At 38.2% G+C, this 26518-nt stretch overlaps 1 protein-coding gene and 1 pseudogene across 1 annotated transcript in view; one reads left to right on the top strand and one right to left on the bottom strand.

The window, feature by feature from the left end:
- The window catches only part of LOC148950271 (tRNA-splicing ligase complex subunit RTRAF), a 35144-nt gene that overhangs the window by 4614 nt on the left and 4012 nt on the right, over nt 1-26518 (bottom strand). The window contains exon 2 of the mRNA XM_089091538.1: nt 6767-6994. Coding sequence (XP_088947664.1) covers nt 6767-6994 — 228 coding nt within the window. The remainder of the gene's footprint in view (nt 1-6766; nt 6995-26518) is intronic.
- On the top strand, nt 15931-23909 carry LOC148950272 (WD repeat-containing protein 26 pseudogene; annotated as a pseudogene).

Below are 26518 nucleotides of genomic sequence, written 5' to 3'. Positions count from 1 at the left end.
AAAGCAACTGAGCAGCATTACAACTCAATAAGCCTTACTATGATCTACCCAGCAAAGTTGGAAAATAATGCAAGTTATTGCTTAAATTACATATTCATTTATAAATTTAAGAGGTACGTTTCTAATTTATATTAACAAACTAATGAAATATGTGCATCAGAAGAACATAATTCCACGTGAAAGGTGTCACTCTTTTTTTTATCATCAAGAATATTCCAAATATTAGGCTCATAACGTATAGCGACCAATCGAATGCCGTTATTCAAATACCCATCAGTCAATCAATTTATTTACTTGTCATCAATAGATTTCTTACTTGAAAATGAAATCGCGGACAGACAGATATTTTGCCTTCGTTTGATTAGCTTCAGTGATAAACCAGCCTGGAGCAAAATTTAATATTTTTTCTTAGGAACAAAAGACCAATTATTCTGACTAAGGACTTTAATAAAAGGTTGTTTTCAAGATCAATAAGCTCCATCTTCAATGCAGCGTTGTCCTCATGAAAATGTTGCATGTCACAAATAGATGATTTTTCAGCATTAATCTTTGCAAAAAGAGACAGGAAGAACTGCACCCCAATCGAGCCATTCTTAAGTCTCAGAGAAGTTAACTGAATTGGTTTTGTAAGCATGAAAGAATTGCAATATGTTCTTCGTTGTTGTAAGAAAGCTGTGAAGGATCTTGCTTGTCGGGTAAAAATAACAAAAAAACTTCAATAGCCCCAGGTTCTTGTTTTGTGAATAAGACCACATCTCAAATCGTTCTTCTAATGTCTTCATTCAATGCACTGAAGTAATGGGTTAAGGCTATTTAGCTTTTAGTTAAGTCTGAAAAGCAAATTCTTGCAGCGAAACAGAATCTTTTAGCTCAAGGAAAGATTCAAGGATCACATCAAAGATTTAAAAAGCTGCAAAACCCAACCCCTTCTAGGTCAACAATCTTTTTATGAAGCAACAGATTATCATATTTCTATTTTAACTCTTCAGTCAGTCCTGAAAGTATATCTCTGAAGCACATGAGCTTTTGCAAATTTAACCGCCGTTTTAGTTACACTGCTCATACTTGAAACTTACCATATAGTGACTGCCGGTGCATAATGCAATGCTACTACAGATATTTTGGTAATTTTTTCTTTTACGCTACAAGGTAGTGAATATCTTTTCACCCCCACCCATCACAGGAGCTCCACTGGTTTCCAAACACAACAACTATAGCACAAGAATGTTTTCAAATTCAATGAGCTTTCTGAAAGCTACAAGCTCCTCAAGAGAAGAGTAGAGCGAGAGATCAGAAAGGCACTACGTAACCACCTGCGGAAGAAATCCGAAGGCTGCGAAGTACTGTTCAAGAAGAGGAACAGCGGAGCAGTTTTCAGAATGGTACGCCAGTTAAGACGGAAAAAAGAGTCGCAACCATCAGTGATCCTGGATAAAGATGGAAATGAGATTATCGATTCAAAGATGAAACTCGAAAGATGGAAAGAATTCTTTAACGATAAACTGAATCCACCAGTAGCTGCGGATCCTGAAATACTAACCCACTTCCCCATACCCGACCAAGAACTCAGACCACCACCCCCACTCAAGTCAGAAACCGATTCAGCAACCAAGTCGCTCAAACAAGGAAAAGCCCCTGGCCCAGACGGAGTCACCGTTAAACTCATTAACGTCGGATCGGATGATGTAACTGATCTGTACTACGCCATTGCATCTGCAGTGTGGTAAACCGGCCACGTACCCCGTCAGTGGTGCAAGGCTGCCATTGTACCTATTCACAAAAAGGAGGTCAAAGAAAGAGTGTGGAAACTACCGTCCGATCAGCCTCACGAGCCATCAGTCACGTGTCGTGACAAAAGTCCTACTCCGACGCTTACAAGCAACAACTTCCTTTGCCATTGGAGAATATCAGGCCGGCCCCCACCCTGGAAGATCCACAGTCCATCAGATATTCGTCGTTCGACAACTCATGGAACGAAACATTGAAATCAGCCAAGAGCTCTACCAACTATTCGTTGATTTCCGTCAGGCATTTTACCTGATATGGCACGACGGACTCTGGCAAATCCTCCTTCACTATGGGATCCCTTATGAGATAGTCCAAGTAATCAAGAGTCTGTACGACCAGTTCCGAGGCCAAGTAATAACCGTTGATGGGCTGTCAGAAGAGTTCACAACTTCGTCAGGACTACTCCAGGGTTGTATCTTATCACCACATCTCTTCGACCTCTTTCTAAATGTCGTTCAGTCACTGATGTAGTAGGAATATGGCGCAATAATTGGAGGGCTGCTGATAGACAATCTTGCCTACGCTGATGATATTGTTGAGCTAGCCAACTCTGCACAAGAACTACAGGCACAAGCTGATAAACTCTACGATACCACAAAGCTGTTTGGGATGGAGATCAATGTCAGCAAGACCAAAGTCAAGGTAACTACCAGAAGTAAACTAGACAACCCGCCCATTATCACCATAGGCGGGAGACAGGTTGAAACAGTTGACCACTTCCTGTACCTTGGTAGCCTAGTCTCCTCAGATAATTCCCATAGCTCTGACGTGAAACGTCGACTTGCACTTGCTAGCTCTAGCTTCCGAAGACTAGCCAACCTCTGAAAAAGCAACCACCTAGCCAACAAACTCAAAATGCGCCTATTCAACAGTTTAATAATCCCCATAGTTATTTATGGATGCGAAACATGGACTCTGAAAACCGAAGATGAAAGAAAACTTCTAGCTTTTGAGATGAGATGCCTCCGTCGCATTGCTAGAATCAAATACACTGACCGAATCACAAATGTGGAAGTACGCCAAAGGTTCCAGTTCACTGAAACCATTCTAAGTAAAATCAAGGAGCAACAACTGCGCTGGTTCGGCCACGTCAAGCGAATGGAGCCAAGCCGCCTCCCGAAAATCGCTCTTGAAGGATCCCTCCATGGCCTTCGTCGACGAGGCAGACCACGAAAACGATGGATGGAGAACTTCCACTTCGACAATGTCAAGATAGCCCAGTTGTCACGTATCGCACCAGATAGAACAACGTATCGAGCCCTTACGCATGAGCTAGCAAGAGGAGTGGCCACAAAACGTCCCACGAGGATGGCCGGGACCTAAGTAAGTAAAGAGCTTTCTGAAAGCGGAATATAATGTCCTGTCCAATAGTATGTCCTTTACGTGGTAAAACTTTTACCAGTTAGAAATCATCAAAAACCTCTCTATTCTAATTATGGGCAGACTCAACAAGCTGAATAGAGGCAAAAAACAAAACATATTTGAGCAAAAATTGCTAAATAAGCTGTAGGCTGGTCACCTATATCGGTTGATTCACCAAGTTGAAGGGAGAAACAGGTCGAACAATCTATCTTGTGAATCTACACCAGAATTCATTAGTTTACCTCCACAAATAAGTTTATTTGCAGAAGGTGTCACAGATTTAATCGCACATATTGTTTCACCTTTTTTTTAAAATTATTAGATAATGTATCTGCAGGTTTTGAGATTACTCCGTCATTCTGGGAGCTTATGGATAAACATATTCCAAATTAACACCTGAATTTCAGATGCCAGGTGAGGCAGAAAACACCTGGTCCTGCTGAGAGTGCAAGTAAATAGCTCTAAGATTACAAATTTGGTTATTTCCCCATCAGGGCGGGCGCAACCTATCCTGCCACCCTAGGCAAGTTATTTTTTTGCCCCCCCCCCACAACTAGATTTTTTGTTTACAGTTTCCACCTCAATTGAACCCTTACCCAAAATCACCACGGTACTTATGCATTATAACTAAACACGAAAGAAGTCAAGTTTGGTTAATGCTAATGAAATAAAATTGGATGAATATATAATAGTTTAGAAACAAATTTGGGCTATATATTTGCACATTAGGGGGCGGGAGGTGGGGTAAGCATAGCATATATTAAATACGTAACCTAACCTAGGTACCTTTCCCCTCCCCCCTAAGCCCCCAAAAAACAATTGTTTAAATATTGTAAACTCAATGAGAAACCACGCTTTTCCATCATTTTATCTAGCAAATACCCGTTTGTCTGGTTTCGTGTCTGGTTTCCTTGTACAGTCTATAGTACTGGTTTAGCTATAATGCATAAGTACCATCACCACTTCTTATGCATTTTTTGGCACTTAGCGAGACGTACATTAATTTACACACACAATCACAAATTACATAATGCAAATACAAATCTAACCTGTGTGGCTGCTAGTACAACCATAATTATGATAGATAATTGTACGCGAAACCCTTAGTGCCAGAGTATTTATTTCATTAGGTAAATAATAGGAACTTATTAAAGAAAACCGATAATTCTGAAGAAGAGATGACTTTACTTCTGAAAGTTTACATAGATTATAGGGAAAAGTTAAAAGTGAAAAGTTAACAGAAAGGAGGTTTACAGTTCACAATTCAATTTTTCTTAATTTCATCTTTGTGAAAGAAGTCACCAGTTCGTTCAAGTCGATGTCTTTTGCCAAGTCTTGTTCAACTGGTAGAGCAGCTAGTCCTTGAAGCCTTTCCTGCGTCATAATGGATCGAATATATGTTTGGATTAATTTTAATTTTGAAAAACTACGCTCACCACCAGCAACAGACACAGGCAGTGTCAGCAAGATCTCTAAAGCCACGGACAAATTTGTGGTACAAATTTTAAGTCCATTGCTTATGATGAAGTTAAGGACATGTTTTGGATTTGCGTTCTTGGACACTCTTTTAGCAATGGGTTGAGTTTGAGTGCAAACTTTGTGGCTTTCGATATCTTTAGCTTCTTTGTTTAAGAGGAAATGTTGTAAATTCATACAATCGTCCATAAGGGACTTTGTTGTTGCGGCATTTACCTTGGATATGTTGTAGAGAAATCCGAATATAGAAGAAATCTCGCCTAACTGTTGAAATCTTTCATCCAAAGAAGAAATTGCGGTATCGAGATGGCATGCGGTATGGCAAAATGGAAATTGACTTTGAAGTGTTCTTGAGGGGATACCAAAGGTTCATCATCCGCTTCGTAATCAAACTGTTTTTTCTTCTTTTTCAACCGAGTTGGCAGGGTTTCTGTTTCAAATGTTGGTTGAATGTTTAGCTCCTCAGGCGTCAACTAGAATACTTCCAAAGCCATCGTCGCAATGTAACGTTTGTAAGTATAATTTAGTTTTGCTTAGTTGATCTTCGACAGCAGCCAAATCAAATTGTTTGGATTGTAACAACTTACTTGTTATGTTGATTTCAAAAAGTATACTGTGCCATAAAACTACACTTACAACAAAATTGTATTTTTCTATGTTTTTGCCAGACTTAAAGCTTGCACTCGCGAGTTGTTACCTGTTGAAGAATTTAAAGAGCAATCCTCATAAATGTTCTTTAAAATATTATGAGCATTACCCAGTTGATATCGAAAAGGTAGAAGAGTATATTTTTGACTTTCCCGTCTGGTTTCACTAAGGGGTTTGAGCTTCAATTTAGTTTAACATTGTTTAAGAATATTCCAACATTGTGTTGAAGCAGAAAAACAAACATAAATTTCTTGAACCAAAGCAAAGAACTTCGTAGCCTTCAAGGTCACGCGGCTACTCTGAGAGTACGCGGAGGCGGCCGTGCCCCCTCCCTGCTTCCCAATCCCCGCATATAGCACAGTACCAACCCGCGCCTCTTAACCTCCCTCAGCGAATAACCGACACTGTCGAATATTGTCGAGTGTCATCTGTCACTCACGTCTCTCATGCAGTATGAATCTGTAAGTTGACCTGTAAAATGTAAATCAAGCTAATATTCATAAAGTTTTATTCTGAAATGATTTTTTTTTCTAATTTTTCCATTTTTACCGCCCTTCCCAGGATGCCGCCCTAGGCGGCCGCCTACTTTGCCTAGTGGACGTGCCATCACTGTTCCCCATGTCACAACAGTGGAACCAATCAAATGAAAGCACACTTAATTCTGTATTGCTAAAGAAAACTGATGTCTCTGGTCTTCTGTGAATTACCAATATGGATCTGTGCAGAACTTCTGGATGCTATCTCAGTCTTTGGATGTCATTGGGGCAAATAAAAGTGAGCTATGAGCTATGTTATTACTTTTAATTATTGGTGATACAGCCTATGATTGATTGATTGACATTCGACGTACGCCTAGTTATTTTTATGATCTATTCTTCTTTTTTTTTGCTTTCAGACAATTAGATGCACACAAAATACAACAGGTGAGAACAGAAAGAAAATGGTTTTTAATAATTTGTAGAATCTCTTTTGTTGGTACCAAATCATATTCCAAAACAAAATGAAGATTTAATGGGTGACCTAAAAAAAATGCATGAAGATGGTTTTAAGCCTTAGTGTTTTTGATTATGAAGTCACATTGTTACTTTTCACATTGCGTTCGATTTTTAACAAGACCGGTGGGACGGGGGGCGGGGAGAGAGATCTGTTCTAAAAAACATATTTTTGTTCTTTCTTTGTTTAGTTTAAAGGATCCTCCAGTCTTTTTTAATGTTGTTCAGCTTGTTGTCATCTTTTAGCCACTTTATCTTGAGCCTTCTCGCCTGCTCTCAGGGACATTTTACAGCAGACACAACTACATTACTATATTTTACTAATACAGCACTCTAAAGTTGTCAATTCACAATTGCCTTCTTTTGTTGTAGCTAAATTGTACTTTATTTCAGGATTTTAATTTCATCTTTCTAGTTGCTTCAAGCTGGTAGAAAATTGCTTATTTTGTTTCGACAGTTAAGCCTTTTATATCTAACTTACTATTTCAACAATTACTTACACTTTTCTTGATACACAAGCTTTACAGCCAGACAAAGAAGCCAATCTAGTTGTTCGTTTCTCGTCTTCAGGAAGGAAGGGCATCCTACGGCTTCTAAATATTTTTCATAAGACTTTGACCAAGCCAAAGAAGACTTAACATCACGCAATCCTTCCCTGTCTTCGATTTTGTACTGCCGTATCTTTTGGTCTTCTAGCCAAAGTATAACGGATCGAAACTGGTCCTCATCTACAAGACAGGTGGATACATGCAATAGTATGTATGGTTACATTATTGTCAGTATTGTTATAATTACGTGGCTTTTTGCAAAAAGAGCTTAAGTCCACTTTTCCTAATTCTATAGGAGAGCAAAAGGAAAATAAAATTCACAATGAAAAAATCTTTCTCACAAATCAGAACTCAAGAAACTTGAAACTTCAAAGACTGATTCGTTAACTTTTCAATCGGAATTCACAAGAAATGTCCGAATTGCTGAATTGTTCGTTATTTAGAGTATAAGGAACTTACGCTCTTTTTTAAGCCCTTTCCGAACAATTAATAACACGGTCAGAATTAAAGATAGGCCCATTTTGAATAGATCAATCGATAGATCTATTCGGGTTCTTTCGAACCATACAGTGTGCTTACGTCATTTTCGGGAAAAAGTGGACGTAGGCCTTTTTTTTTGCAAAATGCCACGTAATTTTAGATAGCCATCTTGTTCAGAGTACAAATAACAGGTCCAGTTGAGCTGAAATGTTGAGATCACTAACCTCAAAAAAAAAAAAAAAAAAAAAAAAAAAAAAAAAAAAAAAACGTTAGCAGCTTCATGCAGAGCCAGGTATAGGTTTTTTCTCAGGGAGGGGGATGTAGATTTAGCCACCCCCTGCTGCAACATCACTACTGTAAATATTAAAACTTTTGTTCCACAAAGGTATGAATGGCTCAAAATACTTCCCTTCTCATTTAAGCAGCACATCCATTTCTCAAAGTCTTACTTCTTTAACACAAAGATTTTAAAGGACATAAAAGGTAATTGCCCTTTGGAGGAGGAATGGGTGTAGGTAAGTACATCAAATACCTTCCCATAGGATCATGGAGGCTCTGGATTCATTCCTGAATTTTATTCACCTTTCCCCGGCTTTCCGAGATAAACAAAAGCCCCTTATGTAGGATTTTACCATGTCTTTAATGCAATTTTTAAAACCTTTGAAATTGGGAAGGAGTCAAGATAAGAGCACGAAAACACCTCCCTAGAGCATAAAGTGTCATTTCCCTAATTCAAATATTATCCAAGATATTGGAAAGTCCTTCCACTAGAACTTTACTATTTTTGGAAAAACTTTGTCTAATGAAAGTATAAGGTAATCTTGATGCAACATTCCTTTTTTGAACTAGCTACAATAACAATAAAAGACTACCGTAATGCCCTTTGATTCCAGATCCAGCACTCTTTCGAAATGTAAAAGTCACTACCACAATAAGTAGCCTATGGATAAAATTCTAGATAAAACGTTTTCACTATCTTGGAAAGTATTTCATGTAAGAGAACAAAGGGGCGATTGTTAAGCACAGGGGTTAATTTGAACAAAACCCAATACAATTCTGAAAAATACTTTAAAACAATCACAAATACTGTACTTACTTATCTCATTTGTCAAAGCATATTGCTTCACCTTACCTTTACCCCTTCCAATGGAGTAACATATAGCCTACTAAGTATATTATAGCTATATACTTTAATAGTCTAAATTGTTATCCCTGTCAATTTAGTGGCTATCATAATAAATTTAAAGAAGAAAAGAGCAGCACTATTGTAAAATCTATTTCGAATATACATAGCATGTTATTTATTGCTCCATTAGGAGGAGGGGAGTTGATAAAGTAAAGGAGTGTGCTTATAGGAGTTAAATTCATAAGCACTTACAACTGTTTTGAAGTTTTTTCTTCCGAATTTTCAGGGTTTCCTTCCAATATGCCCCTGTGCTAAATGACTAAGAATAAGACTTTTGCTAATGAGTTCAGAGCCTAAATTATGCCCCGAGAAGGTGTTTTCAAGCTCCAGTCTCTACTCTTTCATGATTTCTAATGTTTCTAAAATTATATGGAAGGCGGGTATATAGGTCTACTAGTCTCATCTTTGGAAAAAAAATACAGGTTTTTCCTAAATTTCAGTTTGAATCTACTTTTCCTTGAGTCTAGGTTTTGGAGACACAATTTCAAAGATTTGAGTGGGATTTTAGGCCATATTAGGATCTAATCTTTGATCCTAGGTTTAAAAAGCACAATTCCAAAGACTTGGGTAGGAATTTAAGCGATATAAGGATTTTTCCCTGATCAAATCTAAGAAACATTTTCCCAAATTATTCAAGACCTTATATATCAGGACTTTGCAAAGTAATAAGGCCCAAAACATTTTTGGGCTTTACTGATGCTACAGATCTGTACATGAAAGTTTCACTTTTAATACCATACAGTTTCTTCAAGTTTATCAATGAACCCCTTTTGTAGAGAGAAAGAATGGAGGCAGATTCTCAATGAAATCTTTGGAAAAGAGTAATTTTGATTTGATATTGAAAATTCTAGTGCTACTTTTCAAGAGTTGATTGCAATTGGAGACCAGCCTGTCCCCCTTCACTGTGTTTTTTTTCCATGGGTGCTGCTGTAACCTTCCATTCATTGAATAATTTTTTTTTCAATTTTCGTCAGAATAGTTAAAAGGTACAATAAATATGCCTCTGGGATGACACAACCCACTAAACCCTCAGAAAGCTATAGAATTTTCCTATTATATTAAAAAAAGGTAGGTATGTCTAATCTTGATGGTTTGATAGTCTTGAAACTTTTAGGAATTGTTTTCTGGGCCAAGGGAGTTACATTTGTTGTTTTTTTTGTGGAGAGTTTTTCTTTCAGGGTTCTGAGAGCTGACCAAAACACTAGCTTTGTCTCAAATAAGTATAAAACTTATGGCTGCAAGTCCCTGGGCCAAGGGGGACGACAGAAACTCCCAAAAAATGGGCTCAAAAAGGCCAAAAAGGTTTTTCTCTGGCCAGCTTAGACTTGTATCTTTAGATCCTTGGGTCATAGGGCCCCAATGCACAAGAAAAGAATAGAAAAAAAACTTTCCCCCAAAAATGCCAAAAACTTTTTTCCAGAATGGCTTTAAACTTAAAACTAGAAGTGCCTGTGCCAAGGGGATCCCAATGTTCACAAAAAGAATGAAAAATAATTTAGGGGGATAGGTCCTCCAAAATGGGGCCTCTAGACTTCAGTGCAAAGGCAAAAACTGATAAGAATTTTGTTTCCTGCAAAAACGGGACCAAAATCGGTTTTGGGAATGAATTAAAACTTATATTCCTCAATTCCTGGCAGAAGGGAACCCAAATGCGTAAAAAAAGTCTGTGGCACCAGCCCTTTAAAATGGACCAAATGCTTTTTCTTATTGGCTTGAAATTTATTTCTTGAAGTTCCGGTGACCCTAATAGTTGGCTGTAAAAATAGAGCCCAAAAAGGGCTGAATTTTTTTCTGAGGGGCTTGAAACTTTCATCCACAAGGTACTTGGCTAAGGCAACCAAATTCACAAAAAACAGGTTAGTCCCAGTAAAAATCAGAACTGCTGGAAAATTGTATATTAAGGTCTTGGTGCCTTGGTAACTCCAATGCTGTATGTACGGATTTGAGGCAGAAGAAAGATTTATCCAATGCAGAAAAAAGGGCCAAGAAAAGTTTGTTTTTTTTTTTTTTATTTTTTTTTTTTTTTTTTTTTTTTTATAGTTTGAAACTCACAAACAAAGTCCAGGGCCATAGACACTTATATTTACAAACAAGTTTTGTTTGGGGCACAGACATCCTGAAATGGGCCCAGAAACTGTTCTTCCAGTAGGTTTGAAACTTAAAACTATAAAACACTTGGCAAAAAGGTCTCAACACACACACAAACTGACGAAATATAATGGTCGGGCCAAAAATTGGGTCTGTAAAAGGGCCAAAGATTTTTTTTTCTCCAAATGGCTTGGAAACTAAATTAGCAAGTACGAGGGCCAAGGAGGGTCCTAATTTAGGAACAATTTTTAGGTTTTAAACTCCATAAGATGGAGGAGGATTTTTCAGATGTTTCCAGAAAATTTGTTGAGATTGTTTTGGGTACCTGTCTGACTGACGGTATTCCAAACAGTAAGCTGTACAAAAAATGTGGTTCAATCCTGCTTGATAGAACTATAACCAGTGAAAGGTGGGGATGCGAAGACAAGTTGTTCGGATGAAGGATGGGAGACTGTCCTTGTTGGCCAACCATCTAAGGACAAAGAAAAAAGAGGTAGTTTCCGAATAGGGTGAGAGGAGGTCGTAAGTAAATGTTTTTGGGAAATTGGAACTTCTTGGGACGGTGTAAAGAGGGAGGCTTTGAGTAGATGGGGATGGAGGAGAAGCGTGCGTAGTTGTTTTGGCCTCGGGTGACTTGGTGCTGCAGTGTCGTTAGTAGTTCTGGTTTCACCGGTGGATCTAGATGAAAATCTTGGGGGGGCGGCCCGCGCCGGACACAGGGCGACAAAATCTGATTATACAGGACTAATTTTATAGCTCTTTATTTATATCAAAACACTGCCAAATATGCTCATAAAGGTAAAACGTAGCAAAAGAAAATAAAAACAGTACCACACTACACAACTAAACTCAATCGGCGAGCTTTTCTGAGAGCGAACATATCGATAGCATCGTCTGTTTTCGGCAGTTCGTCTCTGTAAGTCTGCATGAGTAGTAGAGCCTCCAACCTCTCTTCAGTCATTGTGCTTCGTATTGATGAACATGTCCTGTCAACCTTTGAAAACATTCGCTCTGCTTCACAGGTTGACACAGGAAGCGTCGCGAGAATTGTCAACAATGCGAAGATGTTGGGAAATACATTTTCCTGACAACTGTTCAGCGCTGAAATAGCTGTTTTCGGTTTTTGCACGGTTTCCTTAGACCAATACTTGTTCCAAATCTCGAACTCGGTTTTAACGTCTATCTCCGTACCCACGAGCAGCTCCTTGTACTTTTCGTACCCTGGCTGAACGTCCTCCCAGCGTTTGCCATTAACCACAGCCGGGATCAAAGCTGAAAGTTTTGCAGCATTCGTAAAATGGCAGCTGAACCGCTCCGTAAAATCAAGCAGCATGGCGTCCAGGGCTGGAATAAATGCCGCCATCCTATAATGACTTTCTGGATCCATCTTGGGTACCCCTGCCCGGTATGTAGAACGTGAAGCTATGCGTGGCTGCGTTACCTTGATGGTAGCATCAATCTTTTCGGCCATTTTCGGAAGATCTTCGTAAAGCAGTCTGAATTTGGTTTCGGCATGTGATCGCATATCTTCCAGCATTGCCTTCACGCTGCTAATGAGGGACAAGGCTCTCACGAGGTCACCATCCTTCTGTTGTAGTGACTCGGCCAAAGGTTTCATGATCGACGAAAACGAATTCAGGCAAACCAGTCCTACGAGTGTATCTGATTTTTCAATACAGGATCGTAATGCATAAGCTCTGCTACTTGCCTCTCGATCGTGCCATCCTTTCATATCCTGCAGAGCAGAAACGATCGACGGAAGGGAGTCCCAAAACCTGCTGATTGCTTCGTGTCTCTCTACAAATCTCGTGGTACAAAGACTGACGAGTGTCTCTGTTTTAGCTTTGTCCGCGATAAGATGCTTTTTAGAAGTCTTGTTCTCTTGGCACTTGAGCTGAAGTGAGAAATTGTGTCTCGAACAACGTCTTGGGCATTGCGCAGAATGGGAACTGAAACTATCTTTGAACATGAGAGATTTGTGGCATGGCTCACACAGTGGAAGTAATCTGCCAGTTCACACTGGCGTTTAACTTCAGCAGCAGCACCATTTGTCAAGCTTGCCATGCTAGCAGCTTTGTCGTATCCTTGACCAACGCACTTTGACAAATCCAGATTTGACTTCCTGACCTCACTCAACAGCAGCTTCCCGAGGCTCTTGCCGTCTAGCTTCTCTTTGATGCTTCTACCGTCGTCACTTTCCTCATCTCCAGCGAGTCTTGACAGGGTTTGAAAGGCATCGACAACTGCAAAAGGATCTTCTCGAATCACGTATCCCTGCTCGGTTTTACACACATAACGACAAACAATGACCATCAGCTCCCTGGTCTGCCTGTCTGTTGACTCGTCCGCAAGAAGACACCAAACCGTTGCTTTGTTTGCTTTTCTCACTACTTCGGTTTTTATCATTTCCCCAGTTGTTCCAATCAGTTCATTCTGGATCTGTTTACTCGTATATTTGGCGTTGCTCGGTGCATTTTCAAGTAAATTTTTAAGTTGCGGGTCTCCACTCTGAATCCGATACCGAAGTAGGTGGCGGAAATTCCCGTCGTTTACTGCTGTAATGACATCAGAGTCTTGGATATCAAGTTTGCCATCATCACGGTGGCCACGAAGGGGGATATTCTGTGCCCCGCAAAGCTTGACAGTTTCAACAACGCTTCTCAAGAGTGCACGGTTCTGCTGTATTTGCTTGACCCTTTCACAGTCCAGAGCATTCCTGATATCTTGATCTTGACTACCGCGCTGAAACGTTGTTAGCAGCGCGGCAGCTTTTTCCTGGCAGTGTTTGTGAAACTGTGCTTCAGCATGGTTTGTCAGCGCACCATCTGTCCCGGTAAGTTTCGAATAGTCTTTTAGCGGTTTCAAGACCAACTTTCCCATTTTTTGCCCTCCGCCGCCTCCAGATAAAGCCGACCATCCTCCTCCGCTTTCGTTGGTCCTCATCAAAACAAAAACACTGCACCAAAGGCCTTCGTGGTCTGGATGACGACTCACTGCGAGCCAAGTATACCGGGCAAGATGTTCGGTATTCAAGCGACGCTTGACTTCGCCACCTTTTCTCTTTTGTGTCGAGACTGGAAGATCAGATTGGTTCTTCGGCTTCCACCTTTCGTTCATAAAAAACATAATTTCGCCAGAAGACAACTGATTTGCTCTTTCAGCGCTACTGCAATACCAAAGTCATTCGATGGCGTGAAGTCAGTTTCAGGCAAAAAAATAGCGCTTTGATTCTGCTGCGGGTGCGGGGACTGTGAAATCAGTGTTGGGCTATGTACCACCAAGGTTTGAGTACTGCTTCTTGATCCTTCAGTCAGCTGATCAGTGTGTGTCGTTTCGCCGAAGTTTGTTATGAAGGCCGTCTGTGAAGTGGACGGAGTTGTTGGTGACAGTTCGTTCTCCTGGCTGAATGCGTTTTTGTGCATTCCGACCGTCGACTCAGAGCGGGCATCAGAAGTTGCCGTCGTCTCAACATCTAACAAAAAAAGTTTCTCTTTTAAAGTTTGCACAAGACATTTATTGTAAACGTATATACACTTTGTATAATGGCTTGCTTTAGTAGATTTAACTCTCAACATGGTGAAGGCAGAATTGGAACTAAATTTGAAAATAAACTGAATCAGCAACATTAACTTTAAACTCCCCCAACAATCTTGAACTTTCATACCCCAAAACTATTTCTAGGAAACCCGGACTTTAAAATAAAATACCACCCTAAACATCACTAATTTAATTTGCAACCCCAAGAACCGATCCCCGACATATGCTAACAAATATTTTTCAAGAGCTGAAACCCGAAACAATTATCCCCGAAGTTTACAAGGCTAAAGAGAGAGCTTTAACTGCAAGAATTTGAAAGATAATTTCAGAGCTGACACAGTGTGTCGGTAAAAATACTGCTTTAAGCCAATATCATAACCGTCAGGCGAGACGAGTGGGCTGGTAAAAATCAGGTCAAACGCTTCGGACAAATTGCATACGAAGAACACTGTACAAGAGGGACCGTATGCAATATATAACAACAAAAGCAGCTGGTACGCGATGAAGCTTGACGAATGAGCCTTATCAGTAAAGCTATCCGACAATGGGCTAAAGCTAGAAATTAGAAGTGTTGATACCCACTTTAAACGACACTCCTTCCTGATTGTTCTATCTTTAAAAGCTTACCTTTAATCTGATGTTTCTTGGCAAAATAATCAGAGATGTCCCTCGATCCTTTACGGCTTTCCGCCATCATTCTTTGTTTCTTCTCTGTTCTATATTCATGCCCTGATTTTTTTTTCCGATCCATTTTAAATGCGTTTCCGTCTAACTGGTCTAACACACGGAGCATAAATACTCCGAAGGCAGTGGCAGGGTCGCTCGCTCCTAGCCTCCCGCCGGTTGGATCTAACCACCCACGCAACTCCCCAAAGACATGCGTTTCTCGTAAGCATTCACAAAATGTTTTGCTCGTTTAGCACGTCCCAAAAATAAACCCAATAATCATGATTCGTGCAGTGTCGGATTTGAACTTTAGATAATGTGATAAAAAGAAAGTAAAAAATGACGGCGTATCCAATTTTTTTTTTAGCGTCGGCCTTAGTTTAATCATTCACAAAAAAGGGTCGTTTGCACGATGGATGAGAGGGCGCCAGAAAATCTTGGGGGGGGGGCCCAGGGCCCCCCCCCAGCCCCCTGGATCCGCCGCTGTCTGGTTTTAGGTTCAGTGAATGGGCCTAGAAAATAATATTTTCTGATCAACTTGAAATTTTTAGGGATTGTTATTCCTGAGCCAAAATAATCTCAAATTTGTGGCAGGTGGAAGTGTCTTAGGGGGTCTGTCAATAGGCCAGCAAATTTTTAATTCTAATTGTTTAAACTTCAGTCCATAAGGCGCTGGACAAGGGGACTATATTGCGTTAAAAACATAGATAAGTACATAAATAAAATGTTGGTGTGTCCAAAATGGGGCCTGAAAACATGCCAAAAAACTTTTCTTGTGTGTCTCTTGTTGGGGCCCAAAATAAGGCAAAACAAAAAATCTTGGTTTACGTGGAAATGGGCAACACTCTCAGATTACTCACTTAGACTGGATACAAGGTTATAATTTAAATTAAAGAGGTCAATGAAAATGTTTGGCCCAGCAAAATTGAGTTTCGTTTTATTTATTTAAAATTTTCATCCAGTATTTACTTTTCTAGTTGTTTTCTTAAGCTGCTATATCTAGTTGTATCCAGGAGCAAGTAAAAAGTTTTATTTTTTAGTCAAACTGCTGAAAAGTTGAAAGAAGAATCAGGGTGCATTTTGGATCATCCATCAGCAGCACATTTTCAAAAACATATTCTTTAGCGGAAAATGGTTTGAAGCTGAAACAGATCTTGAGGACCTAAGACCATTTTTATTGGATGTAAAATCATTGACAGTAAGTGGTTAGGTTTTCGAAAAGTTTTCTTATGTATAAGTTGTGTAATACTTTAATGACATTTTGTAAAATATTATTATTTGTATTCGAGGCACTTGTCTTTGTAACTCGTATATAATAGATTGTTTCTATTCAAAAAAAGAAAAAAAAAACATAATAAGTTACCAAAGAGTCCTTGAAAAGTTGATAAAGTTTTTTTTAATGTTTTTACTTTTATGAGTATGTATATTTGCATTATTTTGTTACTTCTAAAGAATCATGACCAATAAAATAAATTGAAGATATGCTGGGTACGTTTGAATGATTTGTTAATTTTAGTTGTCACAAATCAAAGTCTCACTTATTATTTGACCAACAAATTTATATCTCAAGTTTCTTTTAAGACTCTTTCCACATTTTTCTAGCTGCTTGACTTATTCAGTTTTCCTAAGTGTTTCTCTCTTCATTGTAGAATGTGCTGCTCTCTTCAAACTATAACATCAACGATGAAGTAAATTTAAGGGTATTTATTGGGTAGGCATGGTGGCAACTAAGTTTTAATTATTTTTACTCCATCCATCGCCCCTGGAATCTTGAGTAGTGCCTTTGTGTAAATTTCTATGGTGTTTCTGAATGGCTTATTCGCCCTAAACAAAAAGCTGAAAAGAAGAAACATATTAATGCTACCCAAGCTAAATCATGGGCTAAATTGCTACCCAAGCTAAGTTTGTCTTGGGTTTTCAGGATGAGATGATAAAAACCTCAAGTTTTAGGGTTTTGACCAATGCCGTATCCAGGGTAGGGGTTAGCGGATACCCCCTGAAATGTTTGTCCGACACGAAAAATTTAACAAAACTGAATTTAAACAAATTTTTGATGCGTTTTTTAACGTTTCCCCCCTCCCCTCTCCCCGAAAAAATCTTTTGGTATAACACCCCTCCCCCCTAAAATAATCCTGGATACGGCCCTAGTTTTGATCATGGGAATTTTAATGGTATACTTTCTATTTTGATCAATTGATATTTTTGAAAGGTTTCAAGCGATTTTTTGAAATTCCTAATGATTCACTTTCTTAACTAGTTTCACTGTTAAGTATGGTAGTTAAAAGTTAGCCTGAAAAACAATTACCATTTCATTCAATCATGGGAATTTTAATGGTATACTTTCTATTTTGATCCATTGCTATTTTTGAAAGGTTTCAAGCTATTTTTTGAAATGCCTAATGATTCACTTTCTTAACTAGTTTCACTGTTAAGTACGGTAGTTAAAATTTAGCCTGAAAAACAATTACCATTTCATTCAATCATGGGAATTTTAATGGTATACTTTCTATTTTGATCCATTGCTATTTTTGAAAGGTTTCAAGCTATTTTTTGAAATGCCTAATGATTCACTTTCTTAACTAGTTTCACTGTTAAGTATGGTAGTTAAAAGTTAGCCTGAAAGACAATTACCATTTCTGAACCAGCTCTTTTTCTTTCTTTTTTTTTATCAGACAGTTTTTCTTTTCCTTCTCTTTTTATTCTCAGTTGTTATGGGCAGCGGTTTGCTCTTTACTAGATTGTAGCCACTGCTGCCACCGTAAATATTGTTCTCTGAGACTACCTGAGACTATATATATATATAATACAATATTTCGTATTTTCTTCTGTTAACCCTTTTTGTTCATAGGAAATGAGATTTCTTCTTCTTGAAGAAAAATTTTTGGAGTTGCTGGAAGATGGAAAGCATATAGAAGCTTTACATGTCTTGAGGCATGAAATGAACATGTTAAATCATGACAAGGAGCGAATTCACGCTCTATCAATGTAAGTCTCTTTTTAAAATGCTTATTTTATTGTTACACGTTGCTGTTTGGAATTGTAAACAAATCCGAAAAATTCTAACTCGATTAATACTTGGTCTTCAGTTTCAAACCCGAGCTGTAGTCGGTATTTATTGTCTAGATAGAGTAAAAATTGATTTTCTTTCTTTTCGTACAACGTGATTCAATAGTTGCTAATTCTCATATATGATTGTGTGTTTGAGGATATTAGATGTCCTAGGCTAGAATCGTGTACACAGTTTCGTTAATTAGGGGGGGGATGTATTTTTCCGGAATATGGGGGGATGGCTTTTTTTTATAGTGGAGTTACCAAAAAAAGGTATTTTTCAATGAAAATAGCATAAAAAAGATATTTTCAAAATATCAAGTGGGGGACTAGAAAATCTAACAATGCCTGACTATGTGTACCAACAACTAGCTTAAAAATTTAACCTTAATTTTGCTAGCACCTTAAAATCTTAGTAAGCGTTTGGATATTTATTTATAAGAAAAAACTCGATTTCTAGGGTTTTTCAAGTTCGAACTTAAAGCTAGACTTCCAAATTCGTTATCAAATTCTAATCCTTATTATACAGAAATGCTTACAGAAGTGGATCTAATTTTAACGAGAGTCTGTGGACTCTTACCTTGAGGAATACCTTGATATAAAGTACATTTAATTAGGCTTTGGCCACTTATCTGATAGTCAAGATTATCCATCAATGATTTTTCAAGTGCAGTGATGAATTTAATAGATCACGAGGGTTAGAACAATGAAACAGAGGGGATTGTTGTCAGGATTGATTGTGATAACCCTGGAAAAGGCTGCATAATGGAAGATAACTAGCACAGTTCATTTTGTTTTTAATTGGCTACTACTGTGTCTTTCCACTTACATTACAGCGGATGGAGTTTCTTGTTTATTAAACCATTACAACTAATACGTTCCCGGGTATGCGTTCAATTCAAGGTTTTCCGCAAATAAATTGCAAACTGGAATAATTTTTGCAGGAGGGTCTAGAGGGAGCAAGAAAACAATTTTGATGGGCTAAGTTTCGCTTTTTATGCTTTCTTTTTATTCTTATTGTAAGGATTTCATTAGATTTCTTTCAGCATTTGGATATTATAAAATCTTTATGCTAAGGTACCTTAGTCTCCAGATTCTGGATAAGAAGCTTGTTTTGTTCTCAAGTGTATCTAAAGCCTTACTTTCAGGAACAATTCTTGGTTGCAATGCCCTTTTTTCTATGACACAATTGTTCGTACCTTTTTCCGTTTTTTCGTCTCTTCCTAAAATTGTGGCTTTATTTTCTCCTGGAATTGGCCTAATTCATCTATTAATCATTTAAATACTCTTACCATTAAAACACTTTTACAATATTACGTAGATCTATGTAACTTTTTAAAAGAGATATGTCTTTTATATTGCTTATTTGACATTGCTCTGCAGTGTCAGAAAAGAAATACGTATAAATGTACTCCAAACCTGTTTGTGAGGATGGATATATCTAGTATTATTCCCAGTCGAGCACTGAACTTAATTGAAAATAATTTGCAAGAACCAAATTGTGCTGTTAAAGAGATAGTTGGCCAACCTTGAGGCAGGGGTAAATGAACCACGAGTTGTAGTTTCCTTTGGAAAATGATGTGCCTTGCCTTTTCAACGCTAAGGTTGGAAATAAACGCATTTTTTATGAGTAGAGCACCCTACCAGCTGTTTGTATTATCAAACAGTTTGTGGTAACGAACTGTAAGTAAGGAGTGACCCGGCTCAAGAATTTTGATACCAGTAGGTACATCAAAAGAATCAAGATACAAAAAAGTAGATACAAATAGATACAAGAAAGAAAGTTTAGTTTTACGCATCAAAAGTTACGAGCCTGAGAGTATTTGCCTTATTTTCGGAAAAAAGGGGGAAACATCCCCTAAAAGTCACAGAATCTGAATGAAAATCATACCATCAGATTCAGCATATCAGAGAACCCTACTGTAGAGGTTTCAAGCTCTTATCTGCAAAAATTCAGAATTTTGCATTTTTTGCCAGAAGAAAAATCACGGATGTGTGTTTTTTTTTTTTTTTTTTTTTTTCAGGAGTGATCGTATCGACCCAGTGGTCTTAGAATATCGCGAGAGGGCTCATTCGAACAAAAATTAAAAATTCTAGTGCCCTTTTTGAGTGACCAAAAATTGGAGGGCAACTAGGCCCCCTCCCACGCTCGTTTTGTCCCCAAAGTCACCCGGTCGAACTTTTGAGATGGCCACTTTGTTCAGCATAGTCGAAAAATCTAATAACTACGTCTTTGAGGATTAGTTGACCCCCCACAGCCCCTGGGGGAAGGGCTGCAAGTTGTGAACTTTATCCATTGTTTACATATGGTATTGGTTATTGGAAGTATACAGACGTTTTGGGGGGGGATTTTTTTGGTGGGGGAGGCAGAAGGTTAAGTGGGAGGATCTTTCCATGGAGGAATTTTCCATGAAGGGGGCACCGGATTTACTAGCATTATTTTAAAACAATGATGAGAAATTAAATTAAAAAAAAAGTTTTTTCAGCTGAAAGTAAGGAGCAAGATTAAAACTTAAAATGAGTAGTAATTATTACGTATATGAGGGAGTTCGCCCCCTCGTCAATACGTCGCTCTTTCCGCTAAAGTTTTTTTTAGCACTTTCAAAAGAGCTATTTATTCTAATTAAACGACCTTTGTGATTCAGGTGTCATGCTTAAAGGATTTGAACCAAATTCGAACTTTAGCGTAAATAGCTAGGTTTTGACGAGGGGGTGAATCCCCTCATATCCATAATAATTACTGTTCGTTTTAATTTTTAATGTTGCTCCTTACTTTCAGTTGAAAAAACTGTTTTTTAAATTAATCTCTTGTGAAAGAGGCAAGGAAAAACTTCCCATTGCAGATTCGAAAACTTATGTAATGAAAAAGCTTGTATGCCGCAACTGCTTTCCCAATGTTGTAGTCTGGATGTCACGTCGCATTTGGAAATAGAGGCAGTCTAGCTGTCTGATACTATTGGCTTTTGCTGGAATTATAACAGACAGGCTAATTCCTTGCATCAGATTCAACAGGGCAATAAGCAACATGATTGTTTGATTGTAGATGATAGCAAAAAAGGTCAAACAGATCCGTATTGTATTCAACTACTCCAGTCAGAACTGCTTCTCGTGAAGCACTGCTATGATAATGATTTGAAAGTATATGTCAATGGTCACCAGAGTCACTTCATATCCTTTGTGTCATAATTGACCATCCAGAATGTGCACAAAATCAAGTTCATAGCTTTTTTATGTTAAAAATTCCTATTATTCGACGTCAATTTTATATTGTTTGTAAAAAGAAGCTTCGCTTCCAGCTTCTGGCTGTGGGTATTTTTAAAGATTTCAAAGCATTTTCTTCTATTGCTCAAGGGTCTTGTTAGACTAAAGCTCCTTCATCAAGGACAATGGGCCTAAGGGATTGTATCAGACCTTGTCTGAAGGATTTTTAGATAGGTTTGCCAGTCCCGTATTATTTCTATTTTAATTTGTGATTGAGAAATGGCTATCATGCCTATGAAGTGAAACCAAAGGCTTTGCTCTCTTATTGGGTTGCAGAATAAGTTTCTTGTTCCGTATGGAATCTCAAATTGGTTCGAGCAGATAAAAGTTGGCAAGCTCTGGCCAACTGGATGGATTTATAGGTAATTTCTTGCAGTGTCCATAGGAAATGGTCAAAATGCCTCTGTGTGCCCTCGGAAAGCCTTGTCACTCAAGAATGTAGTGCAGTATGTTGAGAATAACCATATTTGGTATTAATAAATAAATATAAATGAACTCTAAAACTTCCTAAAAGTAACTTGCTTGCATGTATGCATTATATAAAATTGAAAATAGTAGGAAAACCACCTGATTCTTATATTGGAAATTAGATCATCAGTCTTAATGGATTATTTTGTTTTAATCTCTTTCTAATATCCCGGCTGTACAACACATAAATAAGGTTGTAAACTGGATGGAGGTCTTAAATACCGGTATATTGGAAACAAATTTGGTTAAGGGATCTCTCTCTAGTCAACTCCAGGTGCTTAAAATTGTTGCTAACTCAGAACCGAACCTCAGAAAGCATGAAAAGCCCCCCCCCCCCCAAAAAAAGGAAATGTTTTCTAATTTGCCTAAGGCTCTGAGCTGTGTATAAGTATGATCGTTCTTGTTAATATTATATCAGTGGTGACACTATTCTTACTGTCACAACACAATTCTTAGTGAAGTGTAAAAACCAATAACATGTTTGTTTCTTTATTTCTAGTTTGATGATGGCATCTGGTCCTGAAGAACTTCAAAAACGAGCCAAATGGCTTAGCAAAGGAAAAGCATCTCGATATCGCCTTATGAATAAATTGCAATCGTTTCTTCCCGCCAGTGTTATGCTGCCAAGTGGTCGTTTACGAACTTTGTTAGGTCAAGCTTTGACTTTACAGCAGCAAAATTGTAAATTTCACAACACAAAGGTGACTTGTGACCTTGGAAATTTTTCACTGCTAAATGACCATGAATGTTCGAGGTAAAACATTCTTTTTCAATTATACCTTAAGAGTTTAACAAAAAAAAGATTCTTGTCAGTAAACCATTTCTGATAATTGAAATTTTAAGGATATATTTTGGCGACATTACCTTCGGTAGAAGCGATATTACTGACCAAACCGAATGGGAATTATCCTGTACATGAGGAGGACTGCAACCTCCTTCAATTTTACGCTATAGTTTAACTGCTGCTTAACTGAAAGCATTATAGAGTTTTAAAAAGTTAACCAGTTGATGATTAAACTTTCTTACCGGTGTTGAGGTGAGCTACTCACAAGTTCCCATAACTAAAACCATGATTTCCAACAGCATTGCAGGTGACATTGAGAAATGACACCCACTGAAGAATTGAAATGAATGACAGGTTTATTCAAATGAAAAGGAACGTTGATGCTTAAAACGAGCAGGAATTAGCCTGTATATGAGGGTTACTTCCACCCCCTCAGCCCCTTGCTTACTATACTAAATTTTGAGTGGGGGTGATGTTTGAGGTTTTATGGGCCAACTTCGTTTCTTTCATTTTTCAAAGGTTGTCACTTTTTCTTTATTTGCCACTTTTTAATTTTTATTGTTATTTTATTTAATTTTTTGAATAGTTTATACGTTTTTGTTATATTTCTATGTCAGTGTTAGTTTGTTTAAAATAGTTTATCTTTTTTCTCATCTTTCTTTTCGTTTTCTGTTTATAAAGGCTTCCGGCTCTGAAGCTGAAATATTTAGACTCTATTATTATTTGTACAGAAAAGTTGTGTTTTTTTTTTTTTCGTCTATTTTTAAGTTCACTGTCCTGGTAGAAGTTTTACCCCTTTGTAAAATTTTCACTCCATCTTAGTCATAAACGAAAAGGCAGTGTTGTATAAGGAATTATTTACTAGGTACCACACCTCTTCCTTCACGGTAAAGTGTTGGTGGTTTAGATGTGGTTTTGTTGGGGCCACTGGTCGACTTTTGATTTTTCATTCAGGCAGAATGAAAGTCCAATGGTGATTGTGGTTCAAACAAGATGCAATTTGCCCACGTTTCTGCTAAAAAGTTTATGATTGGAATGGGTCACAGGCCCACTTCATGCCTCGACTAGTAAACATTTAAAATCATTACACATTTTCGGTTTAAACAAGTCCTCCGTTCAATAATGCTTATTGTAGTCGATTGCAAGTGATTTTGTCACTGACAGTCAATGAAAGCCTTTCAGCACTGACAGCTAATGGATCATTCTCTTAGATTTGGCTTATAATGGTTTTCATTGGCTGTCAGTGATGGAAATTAGTTCCAATAAGCTATAATGGACGCGGCAAAGGCACCACCCACCTACCTCTCTGGTTAAAATGGGTGGCTGGGGCGGGGGGAAGGATCATGGTCCCCTATTTATTCCAATCATACAGATTAAAAGTCATTCCGTGATTCTACTTCATATAAGATACAACATGCTTACCCTTCTGCTAAAGAATGGGGGGGGGCTCCCAGACAGTGCTGACAATCATGCAAAGATTAAAATCCTTACATGATTCTAGTTCAAACTAGGTGCTATATGTTTTAACTAGGTGCAGCTTTGTGCTAAAAGCTGGTGGTGTAAATGGTCAGAGATAGTGGTTCTGGTTGAGGGAGATTAGTTCCCTGGATTCCTTTCCCCCTCCCTAGATTTAAAGAAAACTTCTTTTTGATATTCTCATTGAAATACCCTTTTATGAATTTTACTGGGGGGGGGGGGCGACGCGGGGAAAAGTGCCACCGTAGCTTTTGAAAAACTTATTTTGTTCCCTCCCCCCACATTTTCATGAATTGCCACCACTGGTCAGACAATTACTTTTTTTCCGTCCTGGCGTCTTCGTATAGAATGGAAGGTGTTAATGTACTTGAAAGAGGGTCAACGTCCCAGTAAGTAGAAGTTCTGAGATAGCCAGTACATGGTCATGGTCTTCGTATGGTCTAAAGCCTTGGCCAGGAAGTTTAGAGTCCTTCATCTTGAAAAACAGCTCTACAGTATGCAAATTGAACTCTACAGTATGACGTGAATGCCGCAGTGAGTTCTGTGTGTATTAGTAAACAACATAATTGAAATTCAAACTGTAATCTTTAAGACAAAACAATTAATAGTTAGTAGGACATTATACCACTGTCAAAGCTGATTGTAACTAAGGAAAGAGGAATGAATCCTTAAAACAACGGAACAAAAAAAAAAACATGAGCATCAGTATGAAGCAACACATGAAGGAAGGAGCAAAGGAACGAACTCAGGAAAGAACGCAGGAAATGATACAGGAGCAAAGAAATACAGCAACAAAGACAGGGACAAACACTGCAATGAACTTATCATGATATCATGCTAAATTCCTAGTAAATAATTCTGGGTTTGGAGTTACAAAAGAAGCATTATCAAGACTGAGATGCACTGAAATACCTACTGTTTCAGGAATTATAAAAGTACATGAAATCAAATTCATCCTAGGTGAAAAAGCTGATGCTTAAGTACAATTGTCAGAGAAGATTGAGGTTGAAGTAAAATTGACAATGTCATTGTTCTTCACTAGGTTCCTAGGTTCCTTTGTGTGACACAAAAACGGTAAAATATACCGAAATATTGGAATGGAAGTAATCGTAAGGAAAGAGATAGCAAACTAGCGTTGTTATTGAAAATGGATTGAAACGATAAACGGGGAAATTGATAAATCAATTGTTAAAAGAAACTGCATGTGGTCACAATACGCATACTTTGTAAACCATTGAAAAACTTACCCTTCATCTGCCCCCAGGGGCTGTCCCTTCCTCAGAGTTCGCTGTTTACGCTAAAGTCTTGAAGCTCTTCAAAAATACTTCTCATTCAAGTTCGACAGTCCTTGTGTTTGAGTAGTCTTTCTTAAGGAATTTGACAAAAGTCAACCTGTAGCGTAAAGAGCAAGGGTCTAGGAAGGGACAGCTCCCTCCCTAAGACGCGGAATAATTTCTGTTCGTTTTAAGTTTAATGTTGCTCCTTACTTTCAGTTGATTTTTTTATTTAATTTCTGATCGTTTTCAAATCATGCCTTTCCTTCCTCCGTGTAAAATTTACCTGGAAATTCCCCTCTCCCGGTAGAAAATACCCCCCAAAAATTTCCTATGTTTTCAAATAACAAATATTGTGTGTGAACATGAGCAAATTGCGTAACTCACAGCCCTTTCCCCAGGGACTATGGGGGTCATGTTATTCCCAAAGGCATAGTTATCGGACCTTTCATCTATGCTGAATCAAATGGCTATCTCAAAAATTTTTAAAAATGCTGATATGTGCCACCGTTGGTGTAACATCAAGCCCACCACCACGATTGTCAAACAGAGAAGACTGCGTTGTTTGGGCCACGTCCTGAGACGACCCTATGATCGCATCATCAAGTAAGTGCTTCTAGCTGCTCCTTTGCCAGATTGGCACAGGCCTCCTGGCAGCCAATTGAAGAATTGGGAGAGAACTGTCAAAAGGACCTCGGTACCATTGGTAGATTTTGAAGGTTTGGCAGAAAGTGGAAGAGCTCCTGGCTCCGGTTCGCTGAAGAGCTGGCACAAGATTGTGACAAATGGGAGTCAACCATACAGAGTCTTTTAGATGCCGGGTGAGGCGTCAGCGTCTGGTCCCGCAGCAAGTACAAGTACCATTAATGACTTAATACTAGAAGTATGTGATGACGTCAGTTGCAATGGGGACATGTACCAGTACAAAAGCCTGACAGGTTAAAGTTGGTAATTTTTAAAAACAAATGTGTACATAATGGTGTCAAGAAAGCATCCTAAACGAAAGAAAAGTAGGCAAAAGCACCACAGCAAACATGAGAGATATCATCCTTGAAATTGTGAAAAATATATTTATAAGAGAAAAAAAAAAAAAACAGGGAAAGGAACAGTGCTCGAGCACATAAGGATTGTTACTAAGTTGTCTTGAAATCCAGATTTTAAGAAATTTTGGACGGGTCAAGTCTGATTGATTCTTCAGCTGGCCCCTTAAGCCTAAAGTTTACTTTAACAAAGTGTAGCATTTGATATTGATGATTTTAATGACTAAAATAAATGAATGTATAATAACGGGTAAAACATTCAAACCTTTTATTAGTATATGAATTTTTTTTTCTCATTTTACACTATCTTAATTGAATTTTTACCGCTTATTATATTTTTATTTTGTTTTGACTATAGATGGAAAGGTACTATTGGGTAAGAAACTATTTAAGGAT

The sequence above is a fragment of the Artemia sp. Qi Xiang Cuo genome, chromosome 7 (assembly GCF_049724085.1).
Source record: "Artemia sp. Qi Xiang Cuo chromosome 7, ASM4972408v1, whole genome shotgun sequence".
NCBI lineage: Eukaryota > Metazoa > Arthropoda > Branchiopoda > Anostraca > Artemiidae > Artemia > Artemia sp. Qi Xiang Cuo.
The sequence above is the reverse complement of the archived record's forward strand: the minus strand, read 5'-3'. Positions and strand labels throughout refer to the sequence as shown.